At 58.8% G+C, this 24,106-nt stretch overlaps 5 protein-coding genes across 5 annotated transcripts in view; 3 read left to right on the top strand and 2 right to left on the bottom strand.

Annotated features, from left to right (window-relative positions):
* Window positions 1-272: 272 nt before the first annotated feature.
* Window positions 273-1,454, bottom strand: VOLCADRAFT_118053 (uncharacterized protein; the record flags this gene model as incomplete). Its single annotated transcript, XM_002952013.1, has 3 exons — window positions 273-560; window positions 1,017-1,172; window positions 1,362-1,454. Coding segments are annotated over 3 exons (537 nt in total), but the record flags the coding sequence as incomplete, so codon positions are not given.
* An 11,756-nt stretch (window positions 1,455-13,210) lies between these two features.
* Window positions 13,211-14,353, top strand: VOLCADRAFT_105369 (uncharacterized protein; the record flags this gene model as incomplete). The annotated part of the gene is made up of 3 exons (XM_002952099.1): window positions 13,211-13,339; window positions 13,611-13,752; window positions 14,205-14,353. Exons 1-3 carry the CDS (start codon window positions 13,280-13,282, stop codon window positions 14,351-14,353), a joined length of 351 nt encoding a protein of 116 aa, XP_002952145.1. The 5' UTR covers window positions 13,211-13,279.
* Window positions 14,354-17,025: 2,672 nt separating this feature from the next.
* Window positions 17,026-20,203, bottom strand: dnj7 (molecular chaperone; the record flags this gene model as incomplete). Its single annotated transcript, XM_002952012.1, has 6 exons — window positions 17,026-17,409; window positions 18,066-18,209; window positions 18,472-18,568; window positions 19,123-19,362; window positions 20,026-20,051; window positions 20,138-20,203. 6 exons carry the CDS (start codon window positions 20,201-20,203, stop codon window positions 17,026-17,028), a joined length of 957 nt encoding a protein of 318 aa, XP_002952058.1.
* A 783-nt stretch (window positions 20,204-20,986) lies between these two features.
* VOLCADRAFT_92749 (uncharacterized protein) lies at window positions 20,987-23,311 on the top strand (the record flags this gene model as incomplete). Its single annotated transcript, XM_002952098.1, has 3 exons — window positions 20,987-21,156; window positions 21,508-22,717; window positions 23,210-23,311. The coding sequence occupies 3 exons, from the start codon at window positions 20,987-20,989 to the stop codon at window positions 23,309-23,311; spliced, it is 1,482 nt and encodes a 493-aa protein (XP_002952144.1).
* Window positions 23,312-23,870: 559 nt separating this feature from the next.
* The window catches only part of VOLCADRAFT_92748 (uncharacterized protein), a gene marked incomplete at both ends in the record, with an annotated part of 6,640 nt that continues 6,404 nt past the window's right edge, over window positions 23,871-24,106 (top strand). Inside the window, one exon of the mRNA XM_002952097.1 lies at window positions 23,871-23,878. Within this exon, the coding sequence (XP_002952143.1) occupies window positions 23,871-23,878 (8 nt within the window). The remainder of the gene's footprint in view (window positions 23,879-24,106) is intronic.

The following is a 24,106-nucleotide window of genomic DNA, read 5'->3' as shown; positions in this document are numbered from 1 at the left end:
ACAACAGCAACATCGTGCCGGGTCTATACCCTTTCGCGCGCGCGTTACTATGTGTCGCTCAGCCCGCTGCACGCTTTGCACTAGGATTTCAGCTTGCAAGTCTAAATCTCCTATCGCTCAGTTCTGTGGCGGATTTCTATTCCTCAAAATCCAATAACATTTCTTCCCACTGAACCACCCGGCTTTTTCTTAATGCTTAACCTCGTCTTCCTCCTCATTTAAGAAGCCACGTGTGCCGCCGGCTGCGGGTGCGGGGCATAGTCCCCGCACCCCTAGGGTCGGCAACGATCCTCTCCCCCGCCACTGCCACTCCCGACCCGCCGCCGCTCTGGCGGGACCGCCACCACCGGCGCGGCGCCGGCCTCAAAAGGCACCGAACAGTGCAACACCGCAAAGTCTACCCGCCGAGGCACCTCCACCACCACGCATGTCGCGAAACCCGCCAGCCAGATGAGCAGAATGCGCGCCAGCGCATGGGAAATGTGCAGCTGATGGGCGAGCAGCACGTAAAGCAGCACGCAGTGCAGCGTGTGTTGCGGCAGCCGACGCAGCGTGCGAACCTGAGGACAGCGACGGAGGACAAACGGAAGGACGGATTCAGGCGGGCGCTGTGCAGGGAGGGGAAGGAGGGTACTAATTATTCTGCCCGATTATTCAGGTACCCGCTCGCAGCCATTCCGCCACACATGCCGGCCAGCAATGTAATTGCCCGGCACACCTGCTCAGGTCAGCCCACCCCTACCACACATACCCACACCTGCGTCCATGCAACCCAGCACCCCTTGCGCTCGCGGCCTCCTACCTCCCTTCCTGAAGGAGTTAAACATGCATATGCGTAAAAGCGGCGACACGCTCCCAAGTTCCATCCCAGTCCACCTGCACCCATTCCTGAAAATTCAACAACGCCGCCAAAAAAAGCTAAGCCCTCCTCGCACGATACTCGCGGCGTGTGCACGTACAATCCATAGGAACATACCCTCAGCGCTAAGCACCGCTAAGCCACACACCGCTCGTACCTGGTCGAAGGCGTTCCGCTGTATTCCGTCCATAAGCACCTCCAGCCCCAGCCCACGCAGCCGCATCTTCAAGCTGTTCGGCACCGGCAGCAGCCCCAGCGCCATCGGCAGCGTCAGCACCAGCATCTCCAGGTAACCACACCCCAGCACCCAAGCCTCCCGCCATGCGACCGCCCAGGGCGGGTCGGCGAGCGGGGGGTTCAGCAGGGGTTGCGCGGGCTGGCGTCCCGTCAGGATGTGAGATGGGCCTGACGACGCGCCTGCCATGGCAGACGCGCCTGCTGTGCCGGGGCCGCCGGGGCCGGGGCCGGTGCGGCGCGGCGCGGAGACGCTGCGGCCCTTCACCGCGGCGCGACAGCGATCCACCGCGGCGGCGGCGAGCACCACGGCCTTGGGCGCAAAGGAGAGAATGCGTAGCAGCAGGTGCGGCCCGACAAGCTGTGGAAGGTAAAGCAAGGTGCGACAGCTGTTTTATTATCGCTGCAGTAGTAAACGTGAGAATTTAAAAGAAGTGGGGACTGAAGTATAATAAAGTGGGTTTTATATGGCCATAGGTAGGTCGAAAAAGGGAGTGAGAGAATAGGACGCAGGGATGCGTCACCAGCCGAGCAAGACAGGATTGATAAGAGTGATAGAGAAGCAGGGAAGCCTTGCGAGACAAGAACAGAACCGAACCAAGGTACAGGACAGGCAGGGCGAACAGGACCAAGCCGCCGCGGGTGCCTCAGACAGCAAACATAAGGCAACAAACACAATCGCAGTGAAAGCGGTACAACTGCACAACGCCACCGGGTGGTCCCAAACGACTACATAAAAATTTTATAAACTCACTTCCTGCCAAGTGACTTGCCAGCTCGCAAAACGAGAAGACAAGACACCAAACAAAACGCTACACGAAAGCGACAAAATATAGGGATTTATCAATCCGCTTCCTAACAGAAATGCCATAACCGAATTTGAGAACCTCGCCTACCAGGAGCTCGTGTCTGTCGATGCTCCCTGACGCGATATACGGGATCACCAAGCACACCACCGTCTTGGCGCAAATGTACGCCAGCGTGTAGCCGTCCAGCGCAAGCGCCTGCCGTGCGTAATACAAGCCGTACATAGTCTCCGGGCTGCGCCGCCGCCGGCGGCCGCCGCCGCCGCCGCCAGAGGCAGCAGCATGGCCTCCCCCGCCGGCTGCCCGTAGTGACGATATTGTTGGAGCTCCGTGACAGTAACCAACGGCGCCGGCGCCAGCGCCCCCATCGCCACAGCCCAACAGGCCCGCTCCTTCGTTCGAATACGACTTCTCCTTCTTCTCCTTGCCCTCCTCATTCCCCGTCGTGATCAAGTCTGCAAGTGATCCTGCCGGCGTCGCTGTAGCTGTAGCTGACGCAGTGGGCCGCATACGGGAGTAGCCGAAGCAGCAATCTCGCATCGCTTGCAGGATCCTCTGGCCAGACATCAAGGCGCGCGTGTGACTGTGGCTGAGGCCGCCGTCGCCAAGGCGGCGAGCCACCGTTACAGCTGCAGCATCGGCGGCCTGGGAGGAGGAATCGCAGCTTGCGGCGTCCTCGCTGCCCCTGCTGCTGCGGCGGCAGGAATGGCTGGCCGCCGTGGCGGAAGCTTCATCACCTGCAGCACCAGCACCAGCGCCAGCAGCGGCACCAGCACCAATTTAGCGAAGCTCTGCCGACGTTAGCAGCAGAGGCGGAGATATGCTTTTTGTGGATGCGGAAACAACAGCGAAGCAGCAGCGCATCACCTCTGTGAAAAGGCGGGACTGAGGGCGGGAATGACGGGCGGGCGGCCGAAGAGGCTGTGCAAGGTGCACGGCCGCCCGGCAATGAAAGTCGGCTTACTGGGGCCCCCCAAACCACACAAAGGTTATCAAATCAAACAGTGGGAGGCTGCATCTCACGAAGCGCCCCTGGCCCCACACACCAACCGCCATTAAGCTAATAGTCAACAAAAAAGTGGCGCCCTTCCCTCCTCTCGCTGCGTCGGCGGTGTCGTGACCAGGCACGCACCTTTAACGGCATCCTCCACCTTCTCCCAGACAGCGTCAGCAGCCCGACTTGACCCCTCCCTGGGAGATGCAGCCTCCCACGAAGGTGGAAGGGTTATCGTTTGCCCCCGGCTTTGTTCCGTTGAAGGGGGGGAGAGCGCCTGCGGCTCTAGCAGATGCGAAGGCACCTCCCCTATCGTACGGCCGCTGAACGGTGCGGAGTCAGTATCGTACGAGGTCGTCGCAGCGGCGCCGTACATCATGGCGGTGGACACAAGGCCGCTGCAGCAAGACGCCCCCTCTGCGGCGTCGGCACCGCCGCCGCCGCCGCCGCCGCCCGGGCGACTTGTCAATTCAAGGGGAGTCGCGCGCGAGGCGCTCCGATAACGTGCCGAATATCCCCATCCGCCAGTGCTGCCATCGCTTCCGCTTCCGCTCTGCTCTCGCACTGCGACAGGGCCCTGTCCACCGTACCTTACTACTGGCCCTGCTGCCGCAACCGCGGTGCCCCCTGTCCGGTCCGCGCCGCCCATAGACTCGTCCGCTGCGGCGCCCTCCGTCACTTCCGCCGCGCCCTTCTCGACGTTGGAATGCTCGTCTTGTTGGTCAACGCCGCCAGAAGGGCGGAGATCCGCCACGGCCGCCGCGGCAGTCAAGAAGGGACTTGGCACTTCCCTGTATGCCGTATCGCCGTACCCATGGCCGGCGGCCGCGGCCGTTCGCATCCGCCGCTGCCTCGCTGGACTCTCTGACCCTCTTACGTTGTCACCGCCGCTGGACCTTGCCGCCGCCGCCGCCGCCGCCGCCGCTGCCGCTGCCGCTGCAGCTTGGCGCCCGCCGCCGGTAACGTCCAATCCGACAGGTTCAAACTTCCTCGCCACCGTCTCATCACCGTCGTCATCGCTCTCTGGCCATGGCGCCATTGCAGCCGCAAAGGGCGTGTAGAAACCCACAGGTAGCTTTAGCAGCCGCCCGGCGTCCGACGACGCATCGCCATCGCCGCCGCTGCCGCTGTCCCGTTCACCGGCCGCCGCGGCATTCCCGCGAGCCGGCGACAGATGCGGCGCCGGCCGCCGCGCCGACGAAACCCTTGCCGCCGTTACCTCCTGTCGCTGTTGCTGATGCAGGTTCGGCTGAAATGACGGCGCCGCCGGTAGTGGCTCCTCCTTTCTCCTGCCCGCCGCCGCCGACTCGCACGGCTCCTCGTCATCGAAGCCCCATGGCAACATGGCCGCTGCGAACGGCGACGGCAGCTGCGGTGTGGCCTTCAGTGCTGGCGCCACCTCAGCCGCCGCAGCTACTGCGCCTTGGTGGCTTCCCGTTACCTTCCGACATGGCTCGCACTCCTCCCCGTCTGGGCCCCCGCCGACATCCGCGCCGTCGCCACGCTTGTCCGCTTCAGCGTCGTCCTCCTCATCCTCACTCTCGGGCCATGGCGCCGTGGCGGCAGCGAAGGGGCTGTGCTGTATGTCAGCCAGGTTGATCGGCAGACGTGGCAGGCAGCCGGCCACCGCGTCGCCCACGGAAACCCCCGGCATCTGCGCGGGCTCCGTCCCGGCGGCTGGCCGGCCAGGTGAGCTGCGCGGTGGCGGCGACGACTCCGAGTCGTCGCCGTACTCGCTGCCGGATGGCCAGGGCGCCATGGCCGCTGCGAAGGGGCTGTAGAGAGCCGGTGCCGGCGCCGACACCGGTTGCGCCTGTCTACTGCCGTTGCCGCCGCCACGCTCATCTTCCTCCGCCACTGTGGATATGCAGTCCTCCCAGTCCTCGCTCTCCGCGTCACTGTCCTGGAGGCTGCTCAGGCTGGCGAATGGCGACGTAGCGGTGGCGGCAGTGACGGGCGTGACGGCACTCGAGTCCAGCACCGGCGCCGCCGTCGCCTCCCCTGCCAGCTGCGCGCCATTGCCACCATCGCGGCAGCCCAGCACGTGGTGCTCCGGAGGCCAGCTGGTGCAACCTCCGCCATCGGCGCCTTTACGAGAGTCGCCGTCGCTTGCCAGCGGCGCTGACGTCGTCGTGGCGGGTGGTGCTGTTATTACCGGCATATTGGCCGTGGTACTCGCGCCAACGTCACCAGCGGCCTGTTCCCGTGCCCCTAGCAGCACATGCAGCTGCAACGCGTCGTGTGCCGTACGGACCACAAACTGCACTGACGCCGGCATGCTGTTGGCCTCGAAATACTGGACCAACTGTTGTGCTACGCGCAGTACGGCAGTCGGGCCGTCGGCGGCGGCGGCCGCTGCCAGCGCCGCCACGTCTCCAGCGGCCACAACGGCGGCGGCAGCGCCGCCGCCACCGCCGTCGCGCACCGTTGCCGCCAGCTCCGCTCTCTCCATCAGGTACGCCAGGTCGGAGATCAGTGGCGCGTAGTGATCCCGCCACGCGGCACCGTTGCTGTACGCCACCGAAGCCGCCGTTCTGCCGTACTCCATCCGCATCACCTGGCTGAGCTGCGCCAGCTCCGCTGCCACCTCACTCGGCACGGACAGCAGCGTGGCGATGTCGTATAGCAGTGGGCTATTAGCAGTCGCGGCGCCGGCAGCAGGCGCGAAGACTACCTGAAGCACCGACGGCCGCGGCTGTGGCGGCACTGGCAGTAGCAGCACTTGCGGGCCCTCTCCAAGGACGCACATGAAATCAGCCAGAAGAACGCCTTGCTGCACTAGCAGCAGACGCAGCGTCTGGGCTACTGCCGATGTAAGGCCCAGCTCCAGCTCCGTCGGCGGCGCGTTGGCGGGCGAGATCGGTACGCAGGGCGTCCAAGCACACTCTACCGTGATGGTTCCGCCCACACTGGCGCCCACGGGCGGCGGATCAAACTGTGGTGACGTCAGCACACGAGATGGTGCCGCAGTCGTCGCCTCCGGCGTCGCAGCTATCCGGCCGTCATCTCTGGCTGATGCCGTGGCGGCGAGAAACGGCGCCGCCGCTGCAGCCGTAGCAGCAGCAACACCTGGCCCTGACGCCAACGAGCCTGACTCGTGAGATGGCGGCAGGGGCACCGGCGCCGTCGCCGTCGGCATCATGAACGACCGCTGGTTCATGTCTGGGCCCAAAGCCACGTCACCCAGCGGACGCTGTTGGTGCTGGATGTGCGGCAGCTGCTGCTGTTGCTGTTCCCGGTGTACGAATATTTGCTGATGCTGGAGTTCCTTATTGTGGAACGCGTCCAAACGACCCGTGGGTCCCTGCACTGACCAGGGACCCAGCTGCGCCGCGTCCGGCAGTAGCTGCGGCAGCACTTGATGCAGGTCCGGCAGCGGCAGTGGCGCCGCCGCTCCTGCTGCTGCTGCTGCTGCTACTGCGGACGCCTGAGCCGCGGCGTCAGACCACGATGACAAAGACGACGGCAGCAGCGCAGCCGTCGCTTCAGAAGGCGCCGGCCAGCCCAGATCGGCCTTCTCGGTGCCGTAAGACGACAGTTCAGGCGCCAATTGCGGTACCACAAAGACGCTGCTTGCATTGTCCACAGCTACGGATGGCTCCGCCAAGCTAGCTCTCACGTCCTGTTGGTGGTGCTGCTGCTGATGATGATGAATGTGCCGCGGGCTCTGCTGGATACAGGTAGCCACGGAGACCGATGCGCCGAGGCCCATCGCCGTCGCCAGTTGCTCGTCCAGCTCTAACAGTTGCTCCGTCACGTTGCCATCCAGACCGCGCACCCAGGCGATCAGCTGAACGCAGCCCTCCACTACTACATACCCGCCGCTGCGCGAGCCCGCCGCTGCCAACGGCCGTGGCGCAGCCGAAATAGCTGCGGAGGCCGCAGCAGCGGCAGCAGCAGCCTCAGCCGTCGCCGCCGGCCGATGGGAGGCAGTGATGGTGCTGGCGGCGGCGGCGGTGGCTTCACCGTCGGCCCCGGTAATCATGCGCACGCGCGCAGCGGTGCTGCCGGCAGCACTTGGAAATGGGAACAGCAGCGGCGCTACCGCGCCGGCTAGACGAGCTGCGTAGTCCTCATGCGAGCCGGTAGGGTGGTGCACCTGGTGGGGGTGAGACGATTTTATCACGTCTAAAGTCAATTTGACGGGTGGCGAGGCCGGCGACGTAATAGCAGCGACAACCGCAAGAACCGTCACACAAACGTCGAGCAGCTGCGTATATACACACACACACATACACATACACACACACATACACACACGCGCGCGCGCGGTCAGGGGGAGATGTTGCGTCAGTGCCACGCAAACTCTAAGTAAGCCTTTCCTCCTGGAGGAGCGCGAAGAGCAGTCGGTGCATCACGTAGTCGTAGGTACCTGTGATGTCGATGGGTCGACTAATGGCGCATCAATCCGCGTTTTACCAACAAGTACCAAGTACCAAGTACCAAGTACCAAGTACCAAGTACCAAGTACCAAGTACCAAGTACCAAGTACCAAGTACCAAGTACCAAGTACCAAGTACCAAGTACCAAGTACCAAGTACCATGTAAACATAAAATGTGCGGCGGGACCTCACCTTAATGCTGAACGTCTGCATGCGAGTGAGGCCCCTGTAGGAGAGCGCCGGGCGTGGGGGCGTCCCAGCGCCGCCGCCTAAGCTACTACTCACTGCCGCCGGCATCGCAGCCGCTGCAACGGCAGTGGGTCCACGAGCGCCGCAGCCGCCGCCACCGCCGCAGTCTCCGCCGCCGCTAGCTGCCCCTTCGTCGGGCCCTGCCGGTGCCACCTGTACGGACACAGCTTGCAGTGTACCGCGCAGCGGGGCGGGCGGCAGTCTGCCGCCGCCAGCGCCAGCGCCATCGGTGGCGACTGCGGCTGCATCAGCAGTGGCGGCGCTTGGCGGCGGTGAAGTCGCCCACATACCATCTTTGTCTGCTAGTACCGTTACTGGTGCTGTTACCACTGCTGCTGCTAGTAACGATTCCACTGCTCCCCCGCAGTTACTCGTTGCGGATGCCTCGCCAGCCTGGTCCACTGGTCCCACGCGGCCCTCCTCGGTGACGGCATGAACCGCCGGCCGGCGGCGCTCCGATTGAGCATGGTCCCATCCCAATGGCCGAGGTGCCATCTCGCACCCGTCTGGCGCATAGCTGTCCCAGCCAGCACTGCCGCCTCTGCCTCTTTCACTACCGCCACGGCGGCCAGCATGTCTAGAAATGACGGCATTGGTGGCGGCGACGTCGCTGCCGTCGGCCGCCTCGTCGGGCTCTTGGCCGTCAAACAACGTGAGGTTAGTCGATCGGGAGGAGATGAAGTTTTGCGGGACCGCTGCCGCCACGAGCGGCTGCTCCGCCGCGCCTTGACCCGGGCCCAGCCCGGGCGTCGATTTCGACGCCAGGGAAAGCCCTGGCGGCGCCGCCAGCGCCAGCACGAGCGCCATGCCGCCGCCATTCGCTGCACCGCTAACCTTCGCCACCGAGTCCGCAGGCATGGAGGAGGATAGGAAAGGTAGACCGTCCGGCTTTGCTGCGCGCGTACCTTTCATCGACAAAGATCCCGCGCCGCTGCCCCCGGTGCCTCCGCTGCCGGATATCAAGGTGCAGGAGGCGGACGCGGGGAGGCTCAGGGGATGCGGCGACAACGGCGGCGGCAGCAGCAGCTGTGCGGTCGAAGGTTCCGCCGTTGTCGTGGCAGTGGTGGCAGCAGCGCTGCAGCCACTGCCTCCGCCGCCGCCGGCCTTGGCCACCTGCCCGCGCGCGCGGCCCTCGCGCGCACGCGCCTCCGCAGCGACTACCCGCGCCAAGAAGCGCATCCGCATCGCGCGCTCCGACCACCACCAGTAGCTCAACGGCACAACGGACAGTGGCAGTAGCACAGCCAGGTGCTTGCCGGCGGCGGAACGCCACGAAAAGGCGGCAGTAGTACCCAGCGGCCCGTAAGGAACCACGTCGCCCGCTGCCGCAGCGGTGCCGGCGGCGTAGCCGGCGTAGCCGCCGCCGCCAGTGCCCGCGACGCCGGGCAGCACGACGGGATCGGCCGCAGCGGCTTCGCCCAACAACGCGCGGAGCGCTCTTGCCGGACAGTTATCATGTCCGCAGGCGGAGGCGGAGGCGGCAGCCATGACGGCTCGGAGTGCCGCGTCCTGTGAGTCGATGTAACCCCCCAGGAGCGCCAGTACCACCGTCCTTACCAGGCTCACCAGCGCCATGGACTTGAAGCGGAGCTGGACAGGGCGCCAACCAGGGAGTGGGTCGGGAGTACTTCGTTTCTTCTGCTCTTGTAGGCTTTCCTTACATATATTCAAGTATTGTATATGATGTGGAGAGCGAGGAACAGGTTGCTTGGATGGGGATGGTACGAAGAAAATAGCTTGTTCAAACGTTTTCCTTACCGTTATTTCCTTACCGTTTTCACACTGTAAAGATACACATGATCAGGTTCCCAGCACGATGGCCGCGATGCAGTAACATCCCTCCTGTCCCATCTCTCTTCCCTCCCCTCACGCCCTCACGCCCTCACGCTTTCTTCACGCCCTCACGCTTTCTTCACGCGCTCGCACGCCCTCGCGACTCACCCTGATACCGCCAGCCATGAGTGCCTTCACCGCCATATCCCACACCGGTCTACGGAGCGCCTCAGCAGCAAGGTGGTAGGAGCTCTGCCTGCGCCAAACCCACGGACCGGACAACAGCAGCGTCGCGGGGATGGCGATCCCCCAGGACTGCAGCGGCGTAACGGTCAGCGCCAGGCAGCGCCAGCGCAGCCATAGGCGCCAGGCGCGACCCGTGGGTCGGCTGGGCGCGCCAGCGGCCGCCAGACCCAGCAGCCACAGCGTCACAAGCAGCATTGCGACGACGTTGAACAGGACGCCCCAGTCTCGGAGCTGTAGTGGCCGCTGGAAGGAGTAGAAAAGGACGTGCGCGAGGACGTGGCGGATCTGCGGACGAGTGGGGACGGTGGTTGCGAATGGCGTGTAATGGTGTGGGCCGCGAGGCGAGGCGTAGTAAGGTGAGGTGAGGGAGAGGGGGAGGGGGAGTTCTATTACAAGTTGTAATACCAAGAAGGGGAAAACCGCTGCCGACTTCCAAAAGGGGAGGGAGGGAGGGAGGGAAGGAGGGCATAGATGAAGGAATGGCGGCTGATTTAAAACATGTCTGTGCACGAGTACAATTTCAAACAACTACATGACCCACACGAAACGTAGAAGCATGAAGCACAACGTCCAGTTGTTATGTATGCCTAACCATGATATCATATTAACAAAGCACGAATCAAGGCATCGCCGAAGAGACATGGGAACATGTAGATGAAAAACATGGCCATAAAGCGCCATGAAGCTATAATCATTATAACGTGCAGACTACGGCCGGCCAGAACCTTGCGCTGCTCTCACGCGCTCGCGCAGCTGGTCCGGGGTGAGGAAGGACAACGCGCTTTTCATAATTCCCTCACCCTGAAAGAGCGGACCTGCGCTCCGGATGGTCCACCACAAGGATAGCTCGTCAGTACCACGCCTGCGGCTTTCTGCTCGGAGCAGCTCCAAACCGCAGGAATTGTCGACGGCGTCTGGTGAATGGATCGCAGCGCGAAGGAGATCTTGAACCCCGTCGCGTAGAAAAGGTGCATCATGAGACAATGCAAAAAATTGCTGCGCGCCAGGTAGTTGCAGAAACGGCTTTCCAGTTGTTTATCTGGAAATTCTAGAAGAAGACGGTTGTAAAAGCCGCCGCCAAAAACGATGTCGTGGTCGATATCTTGGTGCTGGTGCAGGTTATGGTGGTGCTGGCGCGGGCTGTGGCGGTTGTTGGAAGGGCAACGCAGGCTGTCTGCGGTGCTGTTGTTGACGTTACTTCTATTGCTGCTGCTGTTGCTGTTGCAAGGCGGCGCATTTGCGTGGGACGGGTCGGAACAGGACGGGCTCCGCCGCTCCCGGCGCCGCTGCATCTGAATTTGAAAATTCTCGCTTTTCCTATTCTCCGCCCTAACCCAAACTCTTGGTCCTGACCGGAAGCAACTTCGCAAGGCTCCAGCAACAAAGCTGGGATCTTCAGGGGTCCTGTTACTGATCCTTATTAGTTCGCGCTGTGCCGGCGCAGAATGTTCTGGGGAACACGATGAGCTGCGTGAATCCAGCCCCTGCAGCCTAGTTTGGCCGTGGGGGTTGCAGCTTTTGCAGCAGGAGCAGCATCCTGAAGTTGAGTTGACAAGGCGCATGAGCCGATGCACCGAGCGGCGTCTGTTGGCAGCTGGAGGGCAGCTGCAAATTTCGACGTCAAAAGTGTAGGTCATCGATCAAGCTAAGAAAACATTTGATACTTTGTGAGTTACGTCCTTAAAGGGCACAAAAAGCAAGCTGCAAATTAGCGATCAGATGGTGGCGAGGGCATAGAGTCACATTCTGACCCGGCACCCAGTAGGCTCGCGTTGGACGCAGATTCCAGAGCGCCAAGAGGGGCGCTTGCAGTACGAAGCGCAAAATTCTGTTTTCCGCTTCTATTGGCTTGGAAAGGTCGGAGGATCTCATATTTGCATCGGGCACTTATGTGTGCACTTATGTCGCTCTCTTGGACAGAACGAAGAGCTACTTTTATCGTAAAGACACACCAGCTAAGGACGCTTTCCTCCCCCAATAATTGTTGTGAAGAAAGGAAAGTTGCTCTTGGTGTAAATTACCTACTTTTGCGGATTTGCGCCAGCGCAATGCGCGCGCTTTCACACGCAAAGGCAGCACACCGACCCCGGGTCATTAGCAGCATCCTGAGGCCTCCCGCGTTCCGTTTCCTTCTTCGTAGAGGATTCGCGAGACGTACCTTCTCACATTTTTTTCCCAACTACGCGTCCGCTTTTAGTACATCTGCTATATGATGGCACGGATGTGTTGCAGGCTGTGGGTGTAATTCGCCTGCCGCCATCGCAGTCGTGTCTTTGAAGCACCGTCGTGCCACAACCTCTGCGCCCCGTTTGCCCCTTTTTCCAGTTCTACTTGTTACAGTGGAGCCCGGCCGGCTCTGTTTGTGCATCGCCCTTAACGGGCGCCCGCCGCGCAACACTGTGGGCTCTACACGGCCAAGCCATGTTAGCTTCGCTGGCTATATATAGCCGCAGCCAGCACAAACACAGGAAGTTTAAGAATGACATAGACGGTATGGATTGTCAGCCTTTTGGGAGGATGTCTGCTTGCAATGAACGCAGCAAAACGTGCTCAGAAATCCGATACCACAGCACGGATAGTCCGATAGTCATAGATAGTCCATCGGTATATATATACCAATTTACGACCCACATCCAATGCTCTTACGGCCGACTGCAGGCAGGCTACACCCCACATGAGTGCCGGAGTTTGTGTCTGCATGAATCAAAACCGCTTTTAAACCTCTCCTAAACCTGCGAGAGACGGCGTAACAAAATTGAGCCTCTTGCACGGTCAGCCAGTGAATTATATCATAAATCAAAAACTAATTTATAACAGATGCCTGCGTGCCCACTTTTTCCGACCCGTTAAGCTCCCTGGTGCGTTATTGCCTATGTAATCGTCGTTTTGGCCTTAGCATTCTGTCGCGAGGGCTCTCTCGGCTCGTTAGATCGCAAGGCACCATTGCCCATCCCCTTAGTCGACCCCATCCTTTCATCCGCAGACATCTAGCGCTGGTCTTACGGCCGGCATGCCCGCCGCCTCTGCTCCACATCTTCCCCCACCGCTTTCCCGCTGAGCCCGACACCTTATATATCCTCCCTCCCGGCATGCACCCCCCGGCTGTCCTGTCCTTGTGTTCCACTTCTAGACTAATCATTCTCTCTTGCTTCTTGCCAACTTCACTATCGATCGTACCTGATCCTGCATGGTAGCTTCACCGCCCCTGACCCTGCATCATGCAGGGTTCTTCACCCCGATTCGGGCCGTAACTTTTTTGAGATATTTTGTTTTGCCCGAAAGGAAAATTAGTACGCCCCGGAGCATTCCGAACGGATTTGGGGCCTTTTAGAGCATCTTTTCGGGGACGCCACCGAAGCCTTTTGAAGGCATCTTCGGAGAAAACCGAACGGTATTTCAGCGTAAATTTGCATGTTTTCGGGCGCAGACGGGGCCTTGAAACCGGGCTTGACGTATAAGGCCCGCTTGGTCACCAGTCAAACAACAAGTACAAATGTGCATTGCGGCTGTTTCGCAGCTGTATCGCAGACATTTTCATACATGTAAGCATATCCATATGCCACATTTTCATACATCTAAGCATATGCATAGTTAAACATGCCCGAGTCAATTGATGATGAGCGCCCAACCAAGGTGCCCCGCATCTCCCTCGGGATTCGCGGCTTCGGCAAGCTCGAACCGCCTGTTTGCCTTCGATGTCAGCGAACTTGACGTTTTGCAGAAAGAGTTTTCAGTTATGAAGTCTAAGATGGCCTTGCCGCACCTCCTGGGAGCGGGCCTGGGCTGGAATGCGTCAGTGGGTCCACTTCTTTCCACGCTTGATTCAGTTGGTGTATGTCGCTTGTGTCCTGCCCACTCAAACAGCGTGTGTTGAGCGTGGCTTTAGTGTCCACCGCATTACCAAGAACAGGCTGCATAACCAGCTGGCTGTCCCGTCCATTGATTCCCTTCTGCGTGTTGGATTACTCGGTCCAACCGTGGATATGAAATGCCAACCCCTTGTGATTTAAAGCTGCTGAGGAGTATGTTGCAAAGAACCCGGATGGGCTCCTGCACCGTCTGCCAAGGTGGGCGACTGTGTTCTGCCTGATGAGAGTGATGATGAGGGCAGTGTGGGCGGTGAAATTGCTGAGGCCTATTATCCTTCTGATAACGAGGAGGTCGATGATGAGGTGTACCCGCCTGAGGAGACGGATGATGATGTGGCAGGTGTGGTGGAAGGCGATTGATACAGAGGTGGATGAGGAACGGCGCCTCCTTGGCTTTGGGTAAAATCCTTGCTGAAATATTTCTCCCAGGAGCTATGTTCCAAAATAAAGTCAAACACCTGTTAATTCAGCCGTCCTAGCATGTAACGATAGAATCCAGCTAAATTTTACCCCGAAAACCGCTTCAGACAGTTTCGGGGTACCCGAAAACACTCTCCGGCTGACAGGAAAATTTTCGGGGAGGGCCCCGAAAGGTTATTCAGAGGGTTTCGGGCACGGCCAAAATTTTTGGGTACCCTGGTGAAGAACCCTGTTAGCCTCCCTCCTTTAATTCCTTCAAAAGCACCACCTCTCCCTCTTGTCTGGTCTCTTTCCAGCAACTGGGCCGATGTGGTGATTACGACCCTTCCTTCCACCGGTATATGGTTGTAAAACCCCTGCCGGTCTCCCCAGGTGGTGGCGGTGGTGGAGGGCTTCCACACGGGTTACACGAAGTGGACCGCCTCCGGGGGCCCAGTGGGGTGATGTCACTTGCCCACGCCGGAAGTGATGCTAGTGGCCTTCTACCCCAGTCGCATCGGCCGTGGCCGCTGGCCCACTGATCCGTCCTTGAGGTGGTGGGCCTGTTTAGCTAAAAATAGCGTCTCGAACTGTTGTTTCATAATAAATCTATAGTATTAAAGCTTTGCGTTGGCTTTGTTCCTAGGCAGATCTGACTGCTGGGCGTCAAAGACGATGACATTGTTGCGTTGCAAATCGAGCAGCTCTTGCCACCACAAGCGGATGCTTTAGAGGATTGGGTAGAAGCTATCTCACGTACTTGATGCTGCCGGGCTGTTAGGTTGGCTTCAGTTTTGCTTCCGTTTCCTTTAAAGGCTGGGCGGACGACAGATTGACCACGGGGGGTCACCACGGGACTTCTCTTAGTCATGCAGACGGCTCACAGCAGGGTGCTGGAGTAACTGTGTGGATGGATGGATGGATGGATGGATGGATGGATGGGTGCCGCTTTTGGGGCTGCACAAAAATCTTAGTTGGCAGACTAGACAATACATCCTTCACAAGTACCTGAGATCCTTCGGGTATATGCAAGTAGTGCCTCTTCGTTGTGGCACCGTATCTGTATCTTGCTCTGGGGCTATTCGTTGCTAGCAGTGTCTGTCTGCTTTCTGTGTTACTACCGGCCGGCTTCGTTATGGTGGTATTTCTCCTCCTCCTTTACCTCGCGTGTGTATGTGTTTTCATCACGTCTGTCATACCTCTCTCCTTATTGCACTGTGGCTTCTTAGGTAGTCCTGTTCGACTATAGAAATCTTTTGGTTTGTCAAGGCAGAATTGCTACTTGCTTGCTTGTACAAGCAACGGATGTGTAACAGATACATACACGCACTCATAACACCTAAGATCATGGGACAGGTCATGGGACAGGAGCACAGAGCTTGTACTCGTAGAACATGTGGCAAACATTGCAGACTTTTTTTAATTAATTCGTTGGCATTACCAACAGCTAGAAGAGAGTATTTCCACGACATCCCAGCTGGTCAGAGTATGAATCTGGGCTGTACCTTTCACCCGTCTTGAAAATCAACGAGGCTGTGCACTCCTCGCCCTAGAACCGAAAGACCGAAATTGGAGCGCTTTTAAATCGAAATCGATTGAAGTCAGTTCAGGCGGAAAAACGCGCGCTTCCCAAAATCATCATCTTCTCTCTGTGGAGGGTGGAATATCCCTGACGTGATTTACACTTACGCTCCTACACGCCGTAAGCCGGCTCCGCAGCTGTACCACTTTAGACACAAAAAGCCCAGCATCAGAACTGTAAATACAAGCAAGCCACAACTGGTTGCGGGCGACCAGGTTTGTCGCTGGTCACAGCTATATGTTCTGGTCTGGGTTGACACTACTGCAATTAGCGGTTTAAGGTCCTGGGTTCGATTCCTGGGGAGACCCCCGAATTAGTCGGGAGCGCGAGATTATGGCTAGCTGCTGAGATGTGGAGTTGAGGTCACAGTTGATGGACCAGATTCGCACGCTGGATTGGTGGCGATTGCCGAACCCTCCGTCTCTTCGGGTGTTCGGGTGAATGGATGAGGAGGGGTCCCTGAAGGCTGGATCCGCCGCCTTGGACTTACAGTTCGTATGGCGAAGTACAGTGTGGTAGTGGTGGATGGTGCTATAAGGTGATAAATGATCTAGAACTGACAATGTGATAAAGCGGCCCAGAAGCTTCCCACTCTGTAACATTACATATGTTCACATGGTGGTGGTGGTGATCCAAGTGCATGTTCATAGCCCTTCCCGTTGAACCTCAACCTCATTCACACGCTTGTATTATTTTATCAGTATGCATCCATCCATCCATCCATCCATCTGATATTTGCCCATCCAATACTCATGCACATTCCCAGACACTTCGCATCCGGCACAGCGAAATGCACAACACCGTTCAGGTGATTGACAATACTGTATCGGCATATCGTTACAGATATCGTACCGAAAAAATAAACAATCAACAAAAAAAACAAAATGACGGACTGTGCCAGGCACCTGAGGGCAACTTTTCGCGGCTGCCATAGCCACTGTGACATTTACTCTGTGGGGTAAGTTTCCTAACGACCTCTCAACCGAATCCCAAACCACCCAAACCGAATGTAACAACTCAGCAGGTTGGGTACCTAAAGCGACGCGCTGCCGCGGCAAACCCCCCACAACAAAGAAGCAATTTGCAATCCTGCTAAATTTTAGAAACCTGTACACGTCCGTGTGCGCCTCTATCTCTTCTTGCGCAGTCTTGCGCACCTACTACCCTCACTTCGCGCTCATCCCCTTGGTTGTTGGCACATCGAGTTCGTTCGTTGAATTGGACTGTTGACGGTCGACCGCTGTTCACTGCACAGTCCTCGGCCCCTCCCATCACAACACAGTCCTGGGTGTGCGAGGCGGTGATCCCCTGACACCTACCTACACACCTACGGACGTACAAACATACAAACGTACGTACCACCCCCGTCCTACACAAGATTGACCCCCCCGTTCCCCCTCCACCCCACCGCCCCTCTGTCTGTCCGACCCTTTAATGCATGCCCCTCTGTGTCAGCTGACCCCTTTCCTTTGAATACACATATGCAAACACGCATGCACGCATATCACACTACCTAAGGGGTGAACCTAACCTCTCACCACCGCGCTCTCCAGGCCTGCCTAGATCGGCGGCCCACGCGAGAGCAAGAGAGACCCCAACCCCCCAAACTCCAGCCCGCAGCCGCCTCTCCACCTAGACCCCTGTCAAGATGGGCCTTATGCGGTCCTTCTGCTCCTTGCTGAGAGAGGTTGGGAACAGCACGTCAAACTTGATCCTCAAGTTGCCCTTGCGGCCCGCATCGGGGCCCTTGCTGATGGGCATGCCCTCTCCCGCCACCACACGCTCCGACCCAGGGGTCACTACACGGTCCAGCACCACGGGCAGCCGCCTGCCGTCCAATGTGGGTCCCACGGTTATCGTACCGCCCGTGAGGGCCGTCACCAGGGGCACCTTGACCGTGGTGGCTAGGTCGTTGCCGTCGCGGGTGAAGGTGGCGTGGGGCTGCTGTCGTACAACGAAGACTAGGTCATCAGCGGGGCGGCCGGGGTGCTCGTCGCCCTTGCCGGGGTACGTGATCTGCGGGGGGGGAGGGGGGGAGGGGTTTTTGGAGGTGCGGGGGGGTTTCCCCGGGCGGGGGGAAATCATGCGGAGGAAGGACGGGGTCTTGGGCTTAACTCGTTAGGGGGCTGGATGCCCAGGTGCTGCTATACATGCACGTGTGGTGGTGGTGGTGGTGGTGGACAGCAGTTCAGTGAGATCAGGACAGACAGGACAGGACAGGGCAGGACAGGACAGGACAGGGGTCGTTTTAATAACGCCGTATATTAACGCAACATGTGGCCAATTTTCACAGCAGCGGGGGGAAGCTGCCGCACAGAGAAGTGCTGCTCTGGGTACCGTACACCCCGGGCAACAAATGTAGTGAAACAGGAGTTTAATGGGACCACCTTCACAGCTCAGAAAGGGAGTATGCTGGGAAAGTATCGGGATCGTTGACCAAGTAATACACGCGTTACGACGCGCAGCGGACTGTTACATCACGACTTTTCAGAAAAGAAAGAACCGATCGGTGGATGCACATCCCGGGTGATATACCCAGAATACTACACTACCGCCCAACCGCATTCTCCAGCTAGGATATTCACAGGGCCAGCGGCTGGACGTGTAAACAAGTAATATAGCTTACATGTATTACCTTGTATATCTCATACACACAGCGCACACTCACACACCTTGGTGCCGTCCTTCCACCCCGGCTTTATGTCGATCTGCACCTCCTCCTGCACCGGAATCATCTTGCCACTCGCACCGTCCACGATGTGGCGAGTGATCCGCAGCTTCTTAGAGGTGCCCTTGTACAGGTCCTCCAGGGATACCTGGCCAGTCAAGACAGACAGACAGACACACATACACACACACACCCACACAGACAGACAGATAGATCACAGGCAGTGTGGGCAGTGGAGGGTTGGCGAGAGGAAACCCGCGTTATCAACTGTCGTGCTTCCGCCGCTGTCCTACCCCCAACCTACCCACGCCCCCGGGCGCCGCGCTGGGTTCCGGTTCCGGTTCCGGTTCCTCCGCCTCTTTCCCCCCGACCTCATATCTCCCCCCCTACCCACCCCCACACACATACACACACCTTGAGGGGCACCTCCACCTTGGCTGGCCCCGCGGGGGCCCCCGCCCCCGGCCGGGGGCCCCCCGCCCCGGGCCCGCCGCCCGACCGTCCGAACTGATCCCCGTCGTCCATGATGTCGTCCATACCGCCCATACCGCCGCCGCCACCGAACATGCTGCCGAAGATGCCGCCCGGCATACCGCCGCCGCTGCCAAACACACGCACACGCGGGCCCCCCGGACCACCCATACCACCCATGCCACCCATGCCGCCCATGCCACCCATGCCGCCGAAGAATGACTGGAAAAGCCTGCATGTGGGTGGGTTGGTTGGTGCAGTACGGGGATGTGGTTTTGCTGGAGCGTGAATGCGTGCTGAGGTACGTGTGTGTTCTACACTTGTTCTACACTTGAGCAGCAGAAAAACATATCCCACAACCACTACCGCTACCACCGCTATCATTACCATAGCAATTGATAGAAGCAAAAACCTAGCCGCGCCACGGCTACAGCCCGACAAATACCATCATTACCACCAACATCACCACCAGCACCAGTGGTGGCGATGTATTCTCCCCCGCCCGCCAGCAGACTAGTGGGCCAGTGGGCCTGATGATGGATCCCCACCCCACCCTACCCCACCCAACACCCCACCCCACCCCGCCTCACCTCTCCGCCATGTCGCCATCGAAGTGGTAGGCGCCGCCGCCGGGGAAGCCCCCGGGGCCCCCCCCCGGGCCCCCGGCACCGCCTCCCCCGCCTCCGGGCATACCGCCCTTAAGGCCCTCCTCTCCAAACTGGTCGTACACTGACCGCTTTTGAGGGTCCGACAGAACGTCGTACGCCTCGGAAATCTCCTTGAACTTCTCCGTGGCCGCTTCCACATTGTTGGGGTTCTTGTCGGGGTGCCTGCGGAAAGAAGGGGATATAGGGGTGATGTGCCGCAAGTGTGAGTCTGTGTGTTATGTATGTATTTATGTATTTATAAATATATGTATACGCATCTTGATAGAGGATGAGGAGCTGCAGACGTCCAAGGAGGCGGAAGACGGGGCACCAGAAAAGTGGTATGCAGGGAGATCATATGATATGGTATGATATGGTATTAAATCAGGACATAGCCGTTACTGTCTAGAGGAGTAGGCTAACGCATGAGGATCAGGGGGATGGAGGCACGATGTGGTGTGGAGATTGCTCGAGTGCGTTTCCTTTTCGTCGCTTGGATCGCATGTTGGCTAACGCTGCGGCCGGTGATGTTGTGCCATCGACTTTGTGCAGTAGGGGTAGCATCCGCAGAATTTTTTGAAAAGTGCAGAATCACCAAAAATGAGTTATTTGTGCCATGAGTTATTTGTGCGTTGTGGCTCCAACGCCCTTGGACTGCCACGCCTTCCGGCACATTAACGGAATGAACGCAACCGGTGCAGCTAGAATGCATTTTATTATACGCATCAATTCACCGGAGCAAAGGAATGAATCGCGCTATGGACCCCGTTTGGGACAATGACGTTTCCCGCAACTAGACAAGATACCTTTAGCAATAGGAAAAGGCCGGGAAGAGACACATCTTACCATTTCTGTGCCAGCTTGTAGTAAGCCTGTCGTTGCAAAGCGGGAGATAGCAGCAAAAGTCTGCGTTAGAGTACTCGTGAACGACCCCCGGGGCGAGAGGTCCCAAACTCACTTTTTTTAACTGATTTTCATCAGCATCCTTAGCCACTCCCAGGATTTTGTAGTAGTCCTTGCCCATGGCTGATCACCGCACCAGCAAGACACCAGTATCCAGCTGAAGGTCAAGGACGGGTCTCTAGTGCAGCGAGCTGTCGTGAATATGGAGATTGTAAACGATCTTGAAAGCTACGATGTCACTACCTATACGTCAGGAAATCGAAAAACAGGACGCGCGCAATAACGATTGTCAAGTGAGTCGATTTATAAGTGGGTCCAAATTAACGAGCCAGATAATGCTTAGGTTTGGTCATTAAAATTTCTTGAAAGTGATAAGCTGATCAAGCTTCTGTGTTCCTGGGCTTATCTAGGTCGCCGTTTGTGTGTGAACGGCACTCGCGACGGTTCGAGAAGGTGCTCCGAGACCTCCTGGGAAAGCTCGGAACGGCACTTCGGACGGTAAATGTATTATTGATGCATGCAGATGAATTTATGTATTTTTGGTTGAATGCTTTTGCAGGAATGATCCATAAGGCGCCATTTTTAACGGTAATGGGTAGGATGGCTGAGTTCATGGGAATGTCACAAATACTGGAACGAAGCTCACAGGCTACCAAGAGCAGGCATTCGTGCATAATAACACAACAAATGGCATTGTTAATGCTCCTCCTGATACAGTTTTGAGAAATATCGCATTTTGTACGGTTGTTATAATGTTTTTTTCTTAAAAGCTCAGCGCGTCAAACATAGAAGTCCCATGTTTTAAGTATACCTCTTGTTTGCCGATGCTACCCCCCGGAACAATACCTGCGTATGTTCACCATCGGCAATAATAGCAACTCTCCCTGTGGGATAATTGCATCGAATGGCGGCAGTGGTGACACCACAGTATGTACGGGAGCTAGCTTCACTGCTCGATGTTAAAGCGGCTCATGAATGGGCGCTTGCGCTTGCCCTTGCAAGCACACCTCTGCCAGAAGGATGGACATGCATGGTGGCTGATGACGGAAGCGTTTCGTTCATTCATGATGCACGGTGCGGAGGGCGCATGAAGCAATGGCGGTGCTATCGGATTGCATGTCCGAAGCATGGGGTGCCTTTTAGTACAACTGCTTCCCGCGGTACCACGACTCCCAGGTTACGTAGGCATATTGGGGTGCTCATAACTGCGCAGCTTCGATTCCCTGCTGTTTCGCAACTTCAGCTAAGCGACCTGCGTTGCCACCATCCATGTCCCACCCCGCCTATTAAGCGCCCGCAAGGCACGCAAACGACCCACGCCCCAACCCAACAGAAAACCTCCACTCTCAAACCCCAAGTGCACGTGCGCCAAAGCACCACCTTCATGACACGCAACACTCCACAAATTCCCCCATACACATCCAGGCCAGAGTCACTTCAGCGGGAACATCCGCTGCTAGGAAGGGCCCTCCAGGCATTGGCACGGATGCGCGCAGACGACGCCGCTGGTAGCGCCGGCAACGGCGGTAGCGGCTCCGGGCCCCAGCTGCTTGGCCCCTTCGAAAACCTGGACTCCCCTGCCGTCGAGTACTTCTTCATGAACATCCAAACCGGGGAGGAGGTGCCCGAGTTCGAATCCCCTCCCAGTGCCATTATTCCGCCCCTTCAACAGGATATCCGTCAGCTCCTCACAGCAAATGAACCCTCCTCGACAGCCACCTCCTTACAAAGGGAGCCGCAGCGGGAACACCAGCAGCAGCAGCAGCAACACCAGCAGCAACACCAGCAAGGAGAGGATTCGAGGGACCTAGCGCCGCAAGGGCCACGACCCACTCTGGCGGCTCCCAGAGCCGATACGGATGCGATACAACGGCCGGATGCTGAAGCAGGCGGAATGGCAGCGGAAGCAGAAGCAGCAGCAGCGGCGGAGGCGGAAGGAGGGAAGGGGCCGCTTGGGAGTAGCGGCGGTAGCGCTGCGGCATCGTACGACCGCGCTGGTTCGGGGACTTATGCAGGCATATCGCCTGTGGCAGCGGACGCGGCGGAGGCGGCGGACGCGGCGGAGGCGGCGGAGGCGGCGGAGGCGGCGGAGGCGGCGGAGGCGGCGGAGGCGGCGGACGCGGCGGAGGCGGCGGACGCGGCGGAGGCGGCGGACGCGGCGGAGGCTCCTCTCGAAGCTTCTGAGGACCAGCGTCCAGGCGGTCTCCCGGGCTCGCGTTCGGCATCCCTGTCGGATCGCAACTCTCGGCCCATCCCGGCGACGGCGTCGTCGTCTGCATTGCGCGGCAACGGAGGCGCTGCCGGTGGCGCGGCGCTCGGATCCCCACAACGCGGCACCGGAAGCCCCCAAGCGGCGAAGCAGCCAAGCCGGGAAGGCAGCGGCAGGAGCGTTGGCAGCGGACCGGGAACGACCAACCGGCCTCTGCCGCCAGACGCTGCTGCTGCTGCTATTGCTGCTACAGCATACACTTCACGCCCCGCATCTGCTGCGTCTTCTCCCTCCTCCGCAGCGGGGGCGGCGCCGGCGGCGCTGCGCGCCACTGCCCCTGACGCTGCCGCCGTCGTCGCCCCCACCGCTAGCTCCCAGAGCTTGGGTCATACGAGCTCATTAGGGTACGGAGAAGAGGACGATGTGGTGGGTTACAGACGAGATGGCGGTACGACAGCGGGCTACGCAGGAAGCGCCAGCGAGAGTGGTGGCGGCGGCGGCGGCGGCGGGGTCGGCGGGATCGGCGGCAGAAACGGAGCTGGAGGTGACGGCGGCAGTAGCGGCGTGCACAGAAACAGCAGCGGCAGCAGCAGCAGCAGCAGTGCGGCTGGCGGCGTTGGCGGCCGCGGCAGCGGCGGCGCCGGGGAGCCGCTGAGCCGACCTGGAAGCAGCCGCAGCACGAATAACGGTCTAAGCGGAGGCGATGGTAACAACGAGCGCAGCAGCAGCAGCATCGGCGGCGGCGGCGGCGGTGTAGGGGTACGAGCTCCGGTTCCGCCGCCGTCAGGCCGGTTGACTTTCTACGGCTGGTGGTGAGTTGCCATCACTTCTTACTTTCCCCTGAGTGCATCCAAGGGGCTCCTCCCCCAACCCCCAACCCCCAACCCCAACCCCTGTATGTCTATCTGTCCTCCGGAGTCCGCAATGACCCGCCCGCCCCCTCCGTCCACCATACCCCCCACCGCTAGGGACCTCGCGCTGATCCCTAGCCTATCTTGGCCACGTCTTGCTGCTACATGAAGCAAGTTGGTATCGGTGCAGGTCCAGGAAGAATCATACATTTGTCCTCCCCTCCCCTCCTCGAGGACCTCTTTACTTCTTTACTTTCCTTGCCATCATTCTGACTTGCTCGTGGTTCATCTTCCCTCCCCTCCTCGCCTGCCTCCCTTCCGCGGACAGTCTTCCTTTGACTGCTGCACATCATGCCCTCCCTACCTCCCCTCCCTTCCCTCCCTCACCTCCCTCGACCTGCCCGCTGTCGTCCTATCCTCTTATCGTCATCATCACCATCACCACCAGTGTTTTTTTCAAGTAATATATTCCTTAAAAGGAATAAAGAGGCCATTTTGGCCTTTGGAAAAACGGAATGAATTGAGGCCGATCCGTACATTTTCATTCCTCCAGCCAAAAACGTCCATTGCTGCCAGATTGCTCCGTAGTGTGCAGAACTTAGTATTATCAATCATAGAATAAATATGAGGGGCCGTAAGAAGGTCAAGCCCGTGAGTCAACGCGGCACAGCAGAATGTATGACCGGTCCTCACATAGCCAAACACGCAAAAGAGGGGGCCGGTACATGATGAACCGGTAGAGTCCTAGTGTGCTGTGGTTTGCAGTGGCGGGTGACGGCCTGTGATTTGCTATGAGGTTGCTTGCTTTGGGCCTTTGCTTGGTCGGATTTACTTATTGCTCACAAACAGTGCCAGAACTATCTATGCATGTGCATGAAGAGTGCGCACATGAACGAAAACGCGCCAACGCAGTGCGTGCCTCTTGGTCTATGAGGGGAGTTGTAACTTATCCGGGGGGGTCTGG

Source organism: Volvox carteri (assembly GCF_000143455.1).
Source record: "Volvox carteri f. nagariensis unplaced genomic scaffold VOLCAscaffold_27, whole genome shotgun sequence".
Lineage (NCBI taxonomy): Eukaryota > Viridiplantae > Chlorophyta > Chlorophyceae > Chlamydomonadales > Volvocaceae > Volvox > Volvox carteri.
Note: the sequence above shows the minus strand (reverse complement) of the source record. Positions and strands in the feature narration are given on the sequence as shown.